The sequence below is a fragment of the Phyllostomus hastatus genome, unplaced genomic scaffold (genome assembly GCF_019186645.2).
Source record: "Phyllostomus hastatus isolate PE091 unplaced genomic scaffold, TTU_PhHast_1.1 phas_contig_210, whole genome shotgun sequence".
NCBI classification, from domain to species: domain Eukaryota; kingdom Metazoa; phylum Chordata; class Mammalia; order Chiroptera; family Phyllostomidae; genus Phyllostomus; species Phyllostomus hastatus.
Genome location: NW_025333737.1, coordinates 38868906 through 38884795, shown reverse-complemented (window position 1 = coordinate 38884795; position 15890 = coordinate 38868906). Strand labels below are relative to the sequence as shown.

Below are 15890 nucleotides of genomic sequence, written 5' to 3'. Positions count from 1 at the left end.
TTTCCGTGGTCCTTGTTACACATTCTCCTGGCTCACCTAGCCCACACTGATGATCGGGCAGATAAAAATAAAGCCAGAGCCGAGGGACCGGGAAGCCATCAGAGCGTCTCACGGTGGCTGGAGCACACACGCCCCACTGCCCAGCACAGGGCACCTGCCCCCTGGCCACAGCCACACCGCTGGCTCCAGCTCGCTCGAGGGCGCTGCCCCTGCAGAAGCAGCGTCACGCTCAGGCGGGACTCACTGTCCCCCCTGCAGGCCACAGTGCACGGACAGGCTCCGGCCACGTTCTGTCAGACCTTCCACGGTTTTTCCATGACCTAAGACTTCTCCATGCGACTCAAGGCAAGAAATCAGGAGTCCACTTACACCAAAACCTTCAAATAAACCATCGCAACCCCATCCACCCTCCTCCACCAGAACTGCCTAAACACAAATGCATTGCCCCAGGACCCACACCACGACGGCCCGGGGCACACGCTGTGACCCGCACACCCCCGCCCTGCACTCCGCACTGGGCAGCCTCCCCAAGAGCCTCACCCCGATCGACTTCCACCACAGCGGTTAGCCACACATCCCAGGGAGTCCAGGGCACCCCCCAGGTCCAGCCAGAATGAGAGCCACCTGAAGGCACAGGCTGGGCACCCACATGTGTGGGCATCCCACCATCAGCAATACGGCAGATGTGCAGACAGAAAGTGTTTACAGACCTCATAAACGAGAATACTTAAATTGTTAAATGTACTTCAAACGCGGCTGTTGCGGTCCCAAGGGAAGTGCGCACTGGTGCTCAAACAAAAATTAGCACAAGGGGGTCCCGGGCGGCATCGCCCGCGGCAGCCAGGACTCCTGTGAAGGGTCCATCACGTGGGCATAAACGGGAACAAGGACCGACCCGGGCTGCAGCACAGGTGAGCCAAAACGCACGCTCAGGAGAGAGGCCAGGCCCCGAGAGGTCGCCCGCGGGTCCCACGCGTGTGAGACGTCGGAACGGCAAACCCACAGCTGCAGTGAGGGAGCCGGGAGCGACGCGGACAGGTGTGGGCTTCCTTCGGAGGCGATGAGAATATTCCAGAAGTAGCATGTGGTGATGGCTGCACAGCCTTGTGCACACATAAAGTACATGCACTAACTGCACTAACTTACACAACAGTTTCTTTAAAATTGAGACATAACATTTATATAAAATGGAAGAAAAAATTTAAAAACATTACTTCAATGGGAATCCTGGAAATGTTTTATTTTTCTAGATTTCCTTTTTTTTTTATTTTATTTATTTTTAAACAGGGGGAAGGGAAGAAAAAAGAGACAAACATCAGTGTGTGGTTGCCTCTCACACACCCCCTGCTGGGCACCTGGACTGCAACCCAGGCGTGTGCCCTGACTGGGAATCGAACTGGCGACCCTTTGGTTCGCAGGCTGGCGCTCAGTCCGCTGAGCCACACCAGGCAGGACTCGACGTTTCTGTTTTCACATGTCTCAAATATTCTCATCACTTGAAAAGGAATCCCTCCTGAAGACAATGGTAACAGGAATGAAGAGGGACAGACGCGGAGAATGTCTCCAGGAGAAAACCAGGCAGGCAGCTCCCGCCGGGCCTGAACCTTGGGGAGAAGGGTTCCCCTCGGGGCCTGCAGCTGGCCACCAGCACCCCGCCTCCCACACCCCGCCCACTGCCCCGGGTTATCACATCATCGCTCCACTTCCCGCTGGCCCTCCCGGCCTCCCACACCACCTCATCAGAGCCTGCAACAGCCCATGAGAGCAGACAGGCACACCCAAGAACCCAACATCACACTGAGTCACGGGCCCCAACCCCTCGATTTGGACGCAGCCCACAGCGCCCTGCTCTCCCGAAAGGGGGCCGGGGGCCTCTGCAGCCTCCCAGAGGGGGACAGCAGTGACAGCTCCCCACTGCAGTCAAAGAGCGGCAGGCGGGGCGGGAGGGCTCGGGGCTGGGTGCTCTCCAGGAGGGTGCGCCGGCCCACAAGCCCCTGGGCGTGGGCCGCCGGCCCCCTTCTGCGGAACCTGAACTAGAAAAGGCAACGCCACAGGTGAGCAAAGCAGGACAGCCAGGAAAGGTGAGGTGTCAGGTCTGTGTTTAACCCAGCTTTAGACACCCCAGCCTGAGCACCTGCCTGATTTCATCAGAGCCCGCTCCAGTAATTACACTCCTCAAGACAGTGAGCAGTAGGAAACCAGAGGAGGACACGCCCTGCCTGCCGCCCGGACAGCTCTGCGGGCACCACTGCCCCCTGGCGGCGACCAGCAGGCCGCTCAGCTCCTTCCCACAGGAGCGGCGAGCCCTCGGCGGCCCTCAGGTCCCGTCCAAAGCAGCGGAAAGACACTTGGCCCCCTGCCCTGTCAGGACCGGATACCCGCTGCGTCCCAACTACTTCGGAACGCAGACAGCGGGACTCGTCCCGCTGCTTGGACAGCGCGGCACTCTGGCCGCTGACAGCTGCCCTCCCCCAGGGCCACGTTTACCAGGGCCTGCAGCGTCCCATCCATGGCGATGACCCCCTCGATGGTCTGGAAGGAGGCTCGAGCCAGCGTGCACAGGCTCCAGTCCAGGAAGTCCGCCATCGCCTGCTGTCTGACGTCAGGCCGCGTGATGAGCCTGCCAAGGAGAACACAGGTGGGCGACAGCTCGACCCGGCCCAGCCGTGGAGGGCTCGCCCCCCCGCCCACCCGTCCCGTCCTCACCCTCTGCGGCCGGGTCATGGACAGACACCCGGCAACACTGCCGGTCTAAGGGACGAAGGCGCTGCCCAGACTGCGGTCCTGGGGGCGGCTCCCCGCCAGGAGCTCTGAAGCCACACTCAGGCCACACACCCCCTCCTCCTTACTGGGACCCCTCACCCCAAGGCCCCATTCACCTCAGGGCCACCTCCACCGGCCCCCACGGCTGCCCGGGAGCCCCACCAATGCCCGCGCCTCCGCCCTCCTTCCTCCGAAGACACTGCCCAGCAGCAGGCCCGCACCTCTCACCCGCGTCTGCGGTGGGTGCCCTTCCCCACACAGGGCTCCAGCGGCTGCCCACGACCCCACGTGCCAGGCCTGCGCTCAGCACTGTGCGTGTGCCCCCAAAGCTCCGACAGGGGCACGGGCTCTCGTCCACCCACCCAGACCCCTGGTCTGGGCCTGCAGCCATCCCCCAGCCCCCACACCAGAGTCGGGCGCTCCTTTCCTCCCCTGTCCATCCACACGCCAACCCCCCCAGCTCTCCAATTCCGTGTCTTGGGCTGGGCCCCCGGGGGAGCTCGCACTCTGGGGACAGACACACAGGAAACAAGCAAACGGACACAAAGCAAGCAGCTGAGGAAGCGGGGTGGCAGGCAGCACAGGGCCAACCTCCCAAGGGGATGTGTGACCAGAGAACAGCAGGAGGAGGGCCCCCAAACTCTGGTGAACGGTGAGGATCTCACACTCCGCTCAGCAGCCCCCAGAACACTGAGAGAGGGTCAGCCCTAAACCGAATCCCTCTTTCAAGACATGTTGACATTCTTCCTCCTCCGCAGGTGGTAAAGCTCCACACTCTCCCCCTCGGCACCCTGGGGAACCTCCTGCCCTGCCCCCCAGGCCGCTGCCCACAGGATAGCCACAGCCCGTGCCCACGGCAGCAGCTCGGCCTGTGATTGTGGAACCGCAGTCAAGAGGGGAGTCTCTACCTCAGAGAAAGGAGCCGAGCAAAGGCCCCAGGACTGCCTTCCTGTCCCCGCGTCAGAGTGCACACCTGGAGATGGCCGGTCACCAAGGATTTCTATGAAACGTCAGGATGCAGTGACAAAGGCCAACTCATGTGCTCACCGCAAAATGTGGTGTCTCACGGGTCTGGAGGGGCGCCCAGGGTTCTCCCTCACAGGCTGCACCTCCGGGTGCCTGTCCACCTGCACGGGCGTTCTACAGACCCTGCAGCAACGTCCTCAGCGGCCCTGCTTAAAACCCCACGCTCCCGGGAGCACAGGGTGAGGGCCACGCGTGCAGCAACCTGCTCCGCAGCCCAACCCCCACCTTGGCCCCCGGGCCGGAGACCACAGGACAGCGTGTACGGGCCCAGGGACCACAGGGTGCTGTGCCCCGGACAGAAGAGGGCCCAGGGCTGACGGACTGGTCACAGCACCTGACACTCGGGCCGCCCGCCCCTCCAGAGGATCCTGCCCCTCCTGCCGCCACCGCGACCTTCGCCTGACCATCACTCCTGTGCCTCCGCGCCGCAGCACCTGGCCAGGAGTTCAGCCTTCCGTGTGCTGCACGTCGGGGGTTCCCCCTTGAACAATCTCACAAGGTGAGTTTCCACATTCAGGTAAAAACTTAAGGCTCCTCTGAAAGAGTTAAGTATGTTACTTTATGTCTTTCTCACTAAAAAAGGGACACGTTTACAGGAGAGGTCCAAAGACACCGGTGAGCAACAAAGAAGACGGTCTCTCCCGCCCAGAGGAAAGGGGGCCCTGGCACACAACCTGAGACCCCTGAACCCTCACCCCCTCCGAGGGGACCTCGCCTCTCAGGCCCCACAGCTCAGTCACCCACCCCGTGCAGGAAGGTCAGAGAGCAGCCCCACAAGCACGGCCAGCACGACGAGCAGCAGAGCCCGGACCACAGCGAGGCCCCTCAGAGGGACCAGACCGCCAGCACAGGACGCGCGGGGCACAGCCCGCCACTCCGGGTGCTCGTCGGTGCTGTCAGCACACGCCGAGAACTCCGTAACCTGGTCTCAGAGGGGAACAGCACGGGGGAGGTGACGGCCCTATTCTGCTGAGAACCTGCCGTGCTTGTAAAGAGTATCACAAATTAACGGAAAAGCTAAACACGCACAGGATGGCGCTAGAACAATTAGCCACCTGTGAGGGGAGAAGACCTACTGTGGAACCCCACACCAAGAGACATTCCAAATAGGTTAAAAGTTGTATATTAAACAACAAAAAGGTAGAGAAATGTAAATGACTATTTGTAAAGTCTCTTAATAAGATAAAACTACGCCCTGGCTGGCATAGCTCAGTGGATTGAGCATGGGCTGCGGACCAAAGTGTGGCAGGTTCGATTCCCAGTCAGGGTACATGCCTGGGTTGCAGGCCACGGCCCCCAGCAACCGCACATTGATGCATGTCTCTCTCTTCCTCCCTCCCTTCCCTCTCTAAAAATAAATAAATGAAATCTTTAAAAAAAAAAACAAGACTAAACTTAAAAATAAATAAGTAAAAGGAAAAAACTGCTCTGCATGAAAATTTTAGTCCAAGGAAGAAAGTAGAAGGCACCGACCCCCTGGGGCCACGACCCACCGCGCCGACGCGAGAAGCCCGAGCCAGTGGAGACAGAAACGCCCCAAGGAACCCCAGATGTCAGAATCCGGGTCACACGGGCCACTCAGAGCCCCAGAGGAGACGAAGGGTTAGAGCTCACTGGCTACCGGGGCCCCGCGCCAGGGCACCGCGGAGGCGTCCGCGCCGCGGGGACGGGGAGCCACGGGCAGCGAGTGTGCAGTGCGAGGTCAACGTGAGGCCGGCACCGAAAGCGGCAGAACGACCCGAGTGTCATGCGTGTAGAGCTGTCGGGGCTTTTCCTGCCCCTCTGTGCCCCACAGTCTCCAGCTCTTTCACGTGGAGCGCAGCCCGCCTCTACGGTCACGCAGGCACATCTGCCTCTGACACGGCGTGACCAGCAGGGGAGAGGGCAAGCCGGTCCAGCGAAGAGCTCCTGTAACGGAGCACCCGACTCTCAAGTGCCAGAGAACGAGCAGAGGACAAAAGCCACATGCGACCCACCCTGCCCACCCACCCGTGACCTCATCACAGCAACCCACCAAAAAGAGACCGAGAAACGCGTGGGTCAGCACCCGCCCGGCGCGTGCCACGAGGTGGGAGGACCGAGGCCAGCTCTGAGCCTGGCCCACGAGCGCACCGCCCTTCCTGACCAGGAGCACCAGGGTGGGCCCGAGGGCAGAGCTGTCCCAAGCGCTGAGAACCAAGCACAAGGAGCACTGGCTCGCACCCACCACCAGAGGGCGAGGGCGAGTCCTGCCCAGGGCTCAGCCTGTCCCCACACTGCACCTGAGTGGGTAGCTGTCACCTTTCCCAGGGCCCACCCGGGAGGAAATGAAGGTTTAGCGTCTCACCTCCTCGGGCCTCGGCTTGAAGCTCCACAAAGCCAGGCTCAGTACAAGTCTACCAAACCCTCCGTATCTCTGGCAATAAACAAGCGTTCTTCATTCATAAGGTCACACGCAACTTACGGGTACCTGAGCGGAAAGGTCTGTGACTTTCGACTTGCTTGGCCTTTCCAGTGATTTCATTTAAAGCCCTGACATGCTCGTTCCACTCCCAGGAACGCGCCCCTAGGAATCGACCGGAATGGCACAGTTTCACGCAGGATGTTCGTGGTGGGACTAACCAACAGGAGGCTGCAGAGACAACCTGGTCGCGGGGTGAGCACGTGGGAAGAAGCCGAGGGGCCCCAGGGCTGTCGGACCAGGAGGGACGCGCGCCCAGCCACGCCGGCAGGACTCCGGACAAGGACAGCTGCGTCTCCAGGATCAGAGCACGTGCGAGTTCATCCTGCACTTTCCTTTAGCTCCCAAAACACACATGGTTCCTTTTACAGTCCTCGAGAAACCCACACGCCTCTCGGTCTCCGTCACAGGCAGGAGGGCTCTGCCTGGCAAGCGTCCCGGGCCGCTCCGGCCCCACCGCAACCCGCGCTCGGCCTCTCCCCCAGGCCTGCCCCTGGTTCAGCGAGTGCCCTCACCCGCGTCTCCCCAACGCCCCCTGCCCTGCCAGGCAAGGGTCTCGTCCCACTCTGGGCAAGGCCATGGCCAGACGGCTAAGCAGGAGGTGGCCCCAAATGAGGTGTGACCCATTTCCCAATCAGAACACCCACACGTTTTTAGAGCCAATTTCGAACTTGCACTAATGTAGAGGGAACCCCCAAATGCCAGGTCTTCTGACTTACTCTACACACATTTCAACCACACATCACACAAAGGATTAACTTAGAAGCCTGCTTCCTTCCATTCTCGCACTTCAGGACACAAGCTTCGGCAGCCTCCACGCGTGCCTGGGGCCCACCGCCGGCCTCCCCCGCCTCCTCAGACAGGGCCACCCTGGCCTGTGTGAGGCAGAGCCCACCGTCCAGTCAGCACAGCACACCTGGGGGTCTCCGCCCCGAGCCACAACCACCCAACCACAGCTCACGATGAGCACACACCCCAGCGTGAACTGCTCTCTAGAGAGGGACCCCAAAACCCAGAATTTATTTATAAAAAACTGTGTTTGCTTTTAAAGATTTCATTTATTTACTTTTAGAAAAGGGAAGGGAGGGAGAAAGAGAGGGAGAGAAACATCAATGTGTGGTTGCCTCTCATGTGCCCCCTACTGGGAGGACCTGGCCTGCAACCCAGCACGTGCCCTGACTGGGATTCGAATCAGTGATCTTTGGGGTCACAGGCCGACACTCAATCCAGTGGGCCACACCAGTCAGGGCTGTATCTATTCTCACATGTTTAAACTCCCGTCACTTCAAAGTGCTCTCCAACTGATGCAATACACCTACTGAGACGTTTTCCCACTGCTCAAAACATTTTTTTGAATGTGTCAATTTTGATGCCTTTTAGTGCTTCTGCCAATTTTTGTTTTGCCTCTTCCACATCAGCAAAACATTTCCCTTTGAGGACTTTTTTTCATCGGGGAAACAAAGGAAATTCTCTCGGGGTGAGATCAGGTGAACAGGGAGGGGAGAACATGGGAGTTGTGCCGTTTTTGGTCAAAAACTGCTGAACACTCAGCATGGTGTGGACAGGTGCGCTTGTAAACCACCCATCGTGAAATGGGCAAACACACTGAGTCTTAGAAAAAATTCACTGAGACCGAATGCAGCCTCTCACAACAATGCGAGCTGGTGCACTGATCCAGATGGGGGAAGTCTGTCCTACACGGAGCCCTCCCTCCAGAAGATGACTGGTGGGGGTTTTGGGTCCCCCTCGTAAGTGACATTCAAAAGCTCACGTAACTGCCACCACCGTAAAAGTGAGCTCACGCCCCAGGTGTAGCTGCTACACCTATTCCAAATCTGCCCTACACTCAGCCGATGGGCTTGTCAGATGGCCTCCCTGAGCCCCCAGCCCAGTGTCAGGGCACCTGTGAGGCCCCCAACCCAGCACTGGGAGACCTGGGAGCCCCTCACTGTCACAGTCAGTGGTCACCGGAGGCTCAGAGATCCCCACACCCTAACAGAGCCGGTGCTCCCTCCAAGAACGGGGCAGGACGAGGGAGCAGAAAACACTTCCCCAACCCGGCGTCCTCTTCTGCAGACAACAGACGCTCGGGGACACTGTACGTAAGACACACCCTCGCAGAATGCGCCAGTCACACATCGACCAGCAGCAGCGCACCAGAGGTCAGGCGGGCACTTACTTGGACACGAGAACAGCAGCTGCGTCCCGGGCCTTGTCGCTGACGACCAGGTAGGACTACGAGAGAGGACAGAGGACGGGGTGAGTCTCCGGGGCCCGCCCCACACGCAGCAGCCTCCCGAGGGCCCCGGCTGGAGAGGCCACAGGCAGAGGCCACAGGCCAAAGCCGCACAAACCGCTCCCAGACTGGAACCAGCGGCGGCAGTGGCCCCGTGCTGCACTCACCCTCGGCGAAGTGCCACACCCACACACGGCGCGTGGGACCCGCCAACGCATTTGACAAAGCAGAAGAAGAGGGAGCCCCGTGTCACCCACCCGCACCGACCTCAGAGTGTCCGTGGAGCAGACCTGGGCTGGTCGGCGTCTCGGGTCAGAACGGTCAGCCGGCCCCTCTCAGACGGAAGGACGCCTGGGTCTAACACAAGCCACTAGCTTTCCCAGGAGGCCCACCTTAAGCGAGTCCTGAGTCTCATCTCAACTAACGCTTTCTGAAAGATTGCTCTCAAGAGCTCCTCTCCGGGGCAGGCGTTCTGGGGAATAACTGCGGACAGAGCCCCGAGTCGTCAGAAGTGCGCCGCCCTCCCGCAGCGGCCCCGGCGGTCGGGGGGAGGCGCCCACAGGGCCGGACTCACCGGTGCCCCTGGCCACACCGCCAACAGACACCCCTAGAGCAGGACGTCCACCTGGGAGAGGGCCGGAGCAACCCGGGGGCGAGGGAGGACTCTGACACAGACTTTCAGCGCCGGCTGCCGAGGGCCGCCGACAGCAGGACGCCAGAGGCCTGTGCGCGTGAGCAGGGAGGCGCGCGGTGGAAAGCACACGCTCGGGAGCAGAACCACCCGGGCCCAAGCCCGGGTCACCATTTCCGAGGAAAGGAGCCAGCGGAGTCATCCTCGCGCCCACAGACCCCTCAGCAAAGCGAGGGCTGCGGCGCAAACCGACTCCCAGGGGAGGGCGGCACGAGCCACGCGCCGCGGGAAGCAGTCGCGCAGCGTCCGCACGCAGCAGGCACGTGGGAAGCGGGGCGGGTGGAGTGGAAGGTGCCCAATCCTGCCTGCGGGCCCTCGAGCCCTGGGTGGCCCTCCCGTGTGGGCCGGACAGCCACTTGCTTCTCTAACAGGAGAATGTGGGGGGCGGGCAGGGAGGTGGGCTAAGCTGCCACGTTGGGGCCCACGTGGTGAGGAACAGCCAGCAGAGAACTGAGGCCCCCGCTGCAACAACCCTGAGAGCCTGGAAGCAGGTCCTGCCGGGAGCCCGGAGAGCTCACTGGCTGGGATGACGAGGGTGTTCAACTGCTCTTGTTCAGGCAGCTTTTTAAGCAGCAATAGACACCCAAATAATCTATGTCTATTTACATTTGCATCAGAAGTTTGAAAACTATACATAAGTGTTATCTCCTCACACTAGAATTTGAGAGATTTTATTGTCTTTGTTGCTTCTCTATTTTTCAGTTTTCCTACAGTGATCATGTATTATCTATATAACATTAAAGTGTAAGTTAAAAATGGCCCTGACTGGTGACTCTGTGGATTGAGCACCAGCCTGCAAACCAAAGGGTCGCCGGTTTGATTCCCAGTCAGGGCACACGCCTGGGTTACAGGCCAGGTCCCCAGTAGGGGGCACACAAGAGGCAGCCACACATTTATGTTTCTCTCCCTCTCTTTCTCCCTCCCCTCCCCTCTCTCTAAAAATAAATACTGTAAAATCTTTTAAAAAATGGACCTCTATTTTCTCTCACCAATGCCCCTGAAACCTCTTATGTCATTATGCTCAGATTATTTGCAATATCTATTACAAAGAAATGAGGTTTGCTAAAGTAATTCATCCTGACCCCTACACAAATTACCACCATTTCAAAACAAGTTATGAAGTAGAAGTTCACCTCGCTGAAAAACAACCCGCAGCAGCTGAAGAGACCCGGAAGTGTCGAGCGTGCGCCTGATTGCGCCCGGACTGCACGGCGGCACGGGCACAGGAGAGGACTCGCACCCCGGACAGGCGTCGGCAGGGCCACACTCACCTGTGCTGTCTGGAGGACACGGTCCATGATGGACATGCGCGTCTGGCCCGGCTGACAGAGAAGGTTCCCGTCGAGGCGTGAGAAGTCGAAAGGGATCAGGCAGATCACGGAGAGCCACAAGAGCAGCATGTAGCGGGTCTCCCACGTCTAAGCAAAGGAAAACAAGTCCTGCGGAAAGGACCGAGGCGGCCCGCACGCCCGGCTCCCGGTCCTCAGGCCCGCCACAGGCCCTCCCGACACCACCAGCTGCGGGGCGAGGGTGGGGGCCCTTTGTCATTCCCAGCACACCCCCCCCCCCCATCATGGACCTGGCTACCGCGGGAGACCAAAGAAACGCAAAGTGAACAAAGAATAATCCTAACAATCACTCTCACAGCTTGTCTTCACCCTTCAGCATGCAATCAGTCTTTTGAGAAAGTGGAAAGCAGAAATCAGGTAAAACAGAAGACTTGAGAAGAAAAAAAAATTCAACCTCGATCAAAGGCAAGTGCCTCAGTTTCGGCAGGAAGATGGGGCTCCGCTCTGGCCCTCGAGTCCCCGTGGGGGCTCGAGGCAGAGGCAGAGGTGGCAAGCGGGAAGGGCGCGCCGCACCTTCCACGAAGGGCAGGCAGACCGTCAGCTGCCCTCCTGAAGACGGGGCTCTGGGAACCTGCCCCCTGACCGGCCAGGGTGACGAGGCTTGTGCTGACCACCTGCTTTCCTGCTGTGAGCCTAAGTTATAGCGTGTGCTAGGCAGAGGCAGGGTACCCACGTGACCAGCCCCCACAGAAGCCCCGGGTCTGTCTCCATGACCTTTCATGGGGGACGCGTCACACGTGTTGTCGCAACTCGGTGCTGGGAAGCACGAGTGCTCAGTGTGACACAACCAGGAGCAGACTCTGGGGGTTTGCTGCCGCTTTCCCCAGTGGTCCCCTGTGCGCCTTTTCCCTTTGCCGATGTCGCTAGAATAAACCCCAGCCATGTAGCACAACGACTGGGACGGGCAAAAAGTTCATTTGTTTTTTTTCCATGTGATGGCTCTAGTAGTGCTTAGGTGTCCTTAACTTAATTCAAAACAATTTTGTTAAACTGTACTGTGAAAGCTGTCATGTCAGCGTGTGTTAAAAAAACTTATCAAAATTGGTGAATTTTTGTGCAGACATTTTAATATTGAAGATGGAAGAAAATATGCAACATTTTCAGCAGATTGTACTTTATTATTTCAAGAAACATAAAATGCAACTGAAACACAAAAAAAGCTTTGTGCGGTGTATGGAGAAGGTGCTGTGACTGATCAAACGTGTCAAAAGTGGTTTGTGAGGTTCTGCGCTGGAGATTTTTCGCTGGACGATGCTCCACAGTTGGGTGGACCAGCTGAAGTTGACAGCGATCAAATCAAGACATTACTTGAGAACCATCAACATCATACCACGTGGGGGACAGCCAACATACTCAAAATATCCAAGTCAATAAAGCTGAAGATGAAAAATGTGTCTTCTATTTTATGGAAAAAACTAAACGGACTTTTTGACCAACCCAACACGTGCTGACTCCTGTGAGTGGTCCTGGGAAATCGAACTTGGGGGTGGTCTGGGTGACCCCCAATGTAGTTAATTTTAATTTTTCAATTGCAGTTTACTTTCAATATTATTTTGAATTAGCTTCAGGTGTACGGGGTTGTGGTTACATGATACTTCACAAAGTGACTCCCCAGTATTTCCAGTACCCACGTGGCACAGTGCAGAGTTACCACTGTATTCCCTACACTGCACTTCACGGCCCTGTGATGATTCTGTAAGTACCAATCTGTACTTCTTTCTCCCAGTCCAGGGGTGTCAAACTCATCTTCACCGGGGGCCACATCAGCTCCATGGTTGCCTTTAAAGGGCAAAATGTAGAGCTCCTTGCCCCTAGTTAAGGAGAAGTTACATTTACACAGTCTTAAAATTACACCTGGCCCTTTGCAGGCAATTGCAAGGGCAATGTGGCCCCTGGTAAACATGAGTTTGACACCCCTGTCCCAGTCCCTTAAGCCCTGTACCCTCTGGCAACCACCAGTTCCTTCTATGTCTACGAGTGTGCTTGAATTTTGTTTGCTCGTTTACCTTGTTCTTGAGATTCCACATATAAGCAAAGTTACACAGTATTTGTCTTTCCCTGACTTAGTTCACTAAGCAAATATCCTCCAACATAGTTGTATTTCAAGTTAAAGAAAACTGGATGGTGACACAGTTATCACCGTACTGTACAGGCATTTTAAAAATCATTTTATTTATTTTTTGAAAAGGAGAGAAACGTTGATCAGTTGCCTCTCGCACACCCCTAACCCGGAACATGGCCTGCAACCCAGGCACGTGCCCTGACTGGGAATCAAACAGGCAACCCTTTGGTTCACAGGCTGATGTTCAACGCACTGAGACACACCAACCAGGGCCATATTTTTGTATAGAGGCATTGTTTTAAAAGAAAGTTTAAATATGTAAAAGTAAGAAAGCCAAAGAATAAAAGAAATGAGAGTAACCAGATAGAACCGGAAGAAACAGGCAGCCGACGGTGCCAGAGCAGGAGGGGGGGCGCACAGGAAGTGTGCGGGGGGGGGGGGCGGGAGTGGGGGGACGACGGACACTCACCTCATGGTCTTTGGGGTTCTGGTTTGCCACCATGTCCAGAACTGGACACACGTCGGCTACTTCATGAGGAAATAGGCGAAGAAATGTTTTATATCCTCGGACCTACCAAATAAAAAAAGGCATTGAATTGTCACATAATTAAAAAATACAGAAAGGAACAAATTACTTTTCCTCGTCGGAAGTCACCACCTGCGCCACCGGACGATCAAAGACAATCCCACTGCATCCCAGTGACACGACTCAGGAAGAATGAACGATAAGGAAACCGTCTTGGTTTCCTAAGTCACCTCCTACGGGCATGCTCGGTCCCCGTCTGACTGACACATCTCCCCCGTGGCTCACCGCAAACACGCCACGAAGAAGTTTGGCTCCAGCCTTGTCTGTATGACTGTGCTCGGGTCAACATGTAGACTGAGCCCCAGAGGACCTCGCAGGTCCCAGGTTCAGGAAGACTCCCGTAAAATGCAGCAGCACCACACCTTCAGGGGGACCCTACTGCCACGTGTAACCCCCAGAACCACAAACCCACCCCGAGATGGCTGAGTCGCCCCCTCATTCAAAACCACCGTCAGTGAGTGCAGGCCAGCACAGGGGCATCTTGAGAGCTTGTGAAAACGAAGACCATCGGGCCCCACCCCAGACATGCCCACAAGAACTTTCATGACAACGAGGTCCCCAGGACATTCATCTCAACACTCAAGTTTGAGGAGCCCTTGCATTTCCACCAAGTGTGTCTGCTTTTCCCTCGCAAAGAACTTTGTTGGATGAGTCACCGAGTTCGTCTCTCCTCCTTTCTAGTTAGGTGGTACTTGCTCTGTGCAAATGCAAAATCCTCAGTGCCTGGGACACTGTTGCAGCTGAAGGAACCCCTGGGACACTAATATCGGATCCCAAAAACAGGGTAAAGAGAAAGAATAAAACTCACAACTTGTGGGTCCAAACCACCTTTTCCAAGAAACAACATTTTGAAAGGTAACTTGTGGAACAAGTGTATTAAGAAAGTGTTCTGCCAACCACGAAGTACTAGGTAGGTGTTACCTTGGTGATGATGTACAGAAATTTAAAAGCCAGGTGTACGAGGTCAGCTGGAGACGTCTTATCTTGCACTATGTCCATCAACATATTCATCATCCACTCTAGAAAAAGAGATATATAAAACATCTGCTATAAAACTGTTAATTTAGACAAGTTACAGAGCTTCTAAATCAGGCAAAGACTGAAAACTGAAAGGAGAAATACACAGGCCTGTACCTACAGCGGAAGATTTCTGTGCTCCTCAGGATCTGACAGAACGAGTGAAAGGAAAGTCAAAGAATACAAAACCACGCGACCATCAGGAGGTGCAGAAAATGCATCTGACGAAATTCAGTGTCATTTTGGGATCCAAACCGTCAACTAAGCGGAAACACATCTCCACACAGCAAGGCCACGCATCACAAGCCACAGCTGCCACCACCCTCGGCCGAGAGGCTGCAAGCCCTTCCTCTAGAGGACAGGCGGCCGGCCGCCACACGTCGCACCCACGGCACGGCGCTGCAGGCCCAGACACGTCCAACAGCAAGAGGGAAACGGCATCCAGATTGGAGAGGGGGCAGCAAGACTCTCGCTCTGTGCAGATGACAGGCGGCGCGGGAGCCTACAGGCTCCACAGAGCGTATCGGAGCGAGTGACTGCGGCAAAGATGCGGGATGCAGAATCGAGAGAGCTCTCCGGAAGCAGAAACCACCGGCAACACAAGCTCAGAAACAGCGTCCACGTGCGAACCACAGACCGGACGGCAGAACCGTGAGGGGAAGAACCGCCAGGGACCCGGAGGGCTGCTCCTGCAGACTCCAGCGCCCAGCTCCCAGGTGCAGCAGGGAGAGCAGGAGCAGAGAGACGACCACACACACTCCAGAAGCAAAGCTCTTCATGCTGAAGGGCACAAGTCTTCAACCTAAAACCGCCTGGTGCGAGAAAAGACGGCCTGGAACAGGGCGCACCCTCGTGAAACATCAGGTTCTAGAAGCTTTTAGGGGAAAAAGAGCGCCTGAAGCAGAAACTCAGCCCTGGGGCCTGGGCATCACTGGATGCAGGTCCCATCTCACCAGCCAGGCTGCCAACCAAGGACGACGCTGCGCTGCCTGAGAGCGCAGGGAGCTCAGAAAGCTCACCTTCTAGAAACCTGCGGGTTACCTGAACACCACACACCGCACGAGCCCCCTTTCAGAAGGTGCATGCGTGTACGGCGAAGCTAACCCTTGGTGCCTACACGTTCACACCGTTCCTCCTCAACTGCCGGGGGGAGGGGGCGGGGGCAGGCAGTGCGGACAACCCGGTTCACAGGTGAGGAGGCTCAGGAGCAGAGCAGCGGAGTGGTGGGGCTGGGACGTGAATCCAGGTGGTCTGGCTCTCGACTCACGTGCCCATCCTCTGCCCCACCTTCCTTCCCCCTTCCCAAGCTCACCACCATAAGCATGTGTTACTTTTTATGGGAGGAAACACTGCTCTCAGTATGAAATAGGTTAAAAATAAATAAAAAGTGCCCTGGCTGGCGTAGCTCAGTGGATTGAGCGCGGGCTGCGAACCAAAGTGTCACAGGTTCGATTCCTCAGTCAGGGCACATGCCGGGGTTGCAGGCCACGGCCCCCAGCAACCGCACATTGATGTTTCTCTCTCTCTCTCTTCCTCCCTCCCTTCCCTCTCTAAAAATAAATAAAATCTTTAAAAAAAAAAGTAAATATCTTCATTCATTAGTGATGCATACTTATGGATAAATAAATATGTAAAAAGAGGGAAGATACCAAAAGATCATTCTCCCACATGAAAGTTACGGAAGCACACCCTCACGGGTGTGGCTCCGGTGGTTGGGCAT

General features: G+C 56.7%; 1 protein-coding gene across 1 annotated transcript in view; it reads right to left on the bottom strand.

Annotated features, from left to right (window-relative positions):
* TBCD (tubulin folding cofactor D) overlaps positions 1 to 15890 on the bottom strand; it is a 111514-nt gene that overhangs the window by 93748 nt on the left and 1876 nt on the right. The window contains exons 3-7 of the mRNA XM_045836285.1: positions 14075 to 14172; positions 13037 to 13138; positions 10428 to 10574; positions 8409 to 8464; positions 2488 to 2620 (exon numbers count right to left, since the gene is read on the bottom strand). Coding sequence (XP_045692241.1) covers positions 2488 to 2620; positions 8409 to 8464; positions 10428 to 10574; positions 13037 to 13138; positions 14075 to 14172 — 536 coding nt within the window. The remainder of the gene's footprint in view (positions 1 to 2487; positions 2621 to 8408; positions 8465 to 10427; positions 10575 to 13036; positions 13139 to 14074; positions 14173 to 15890) is intronic.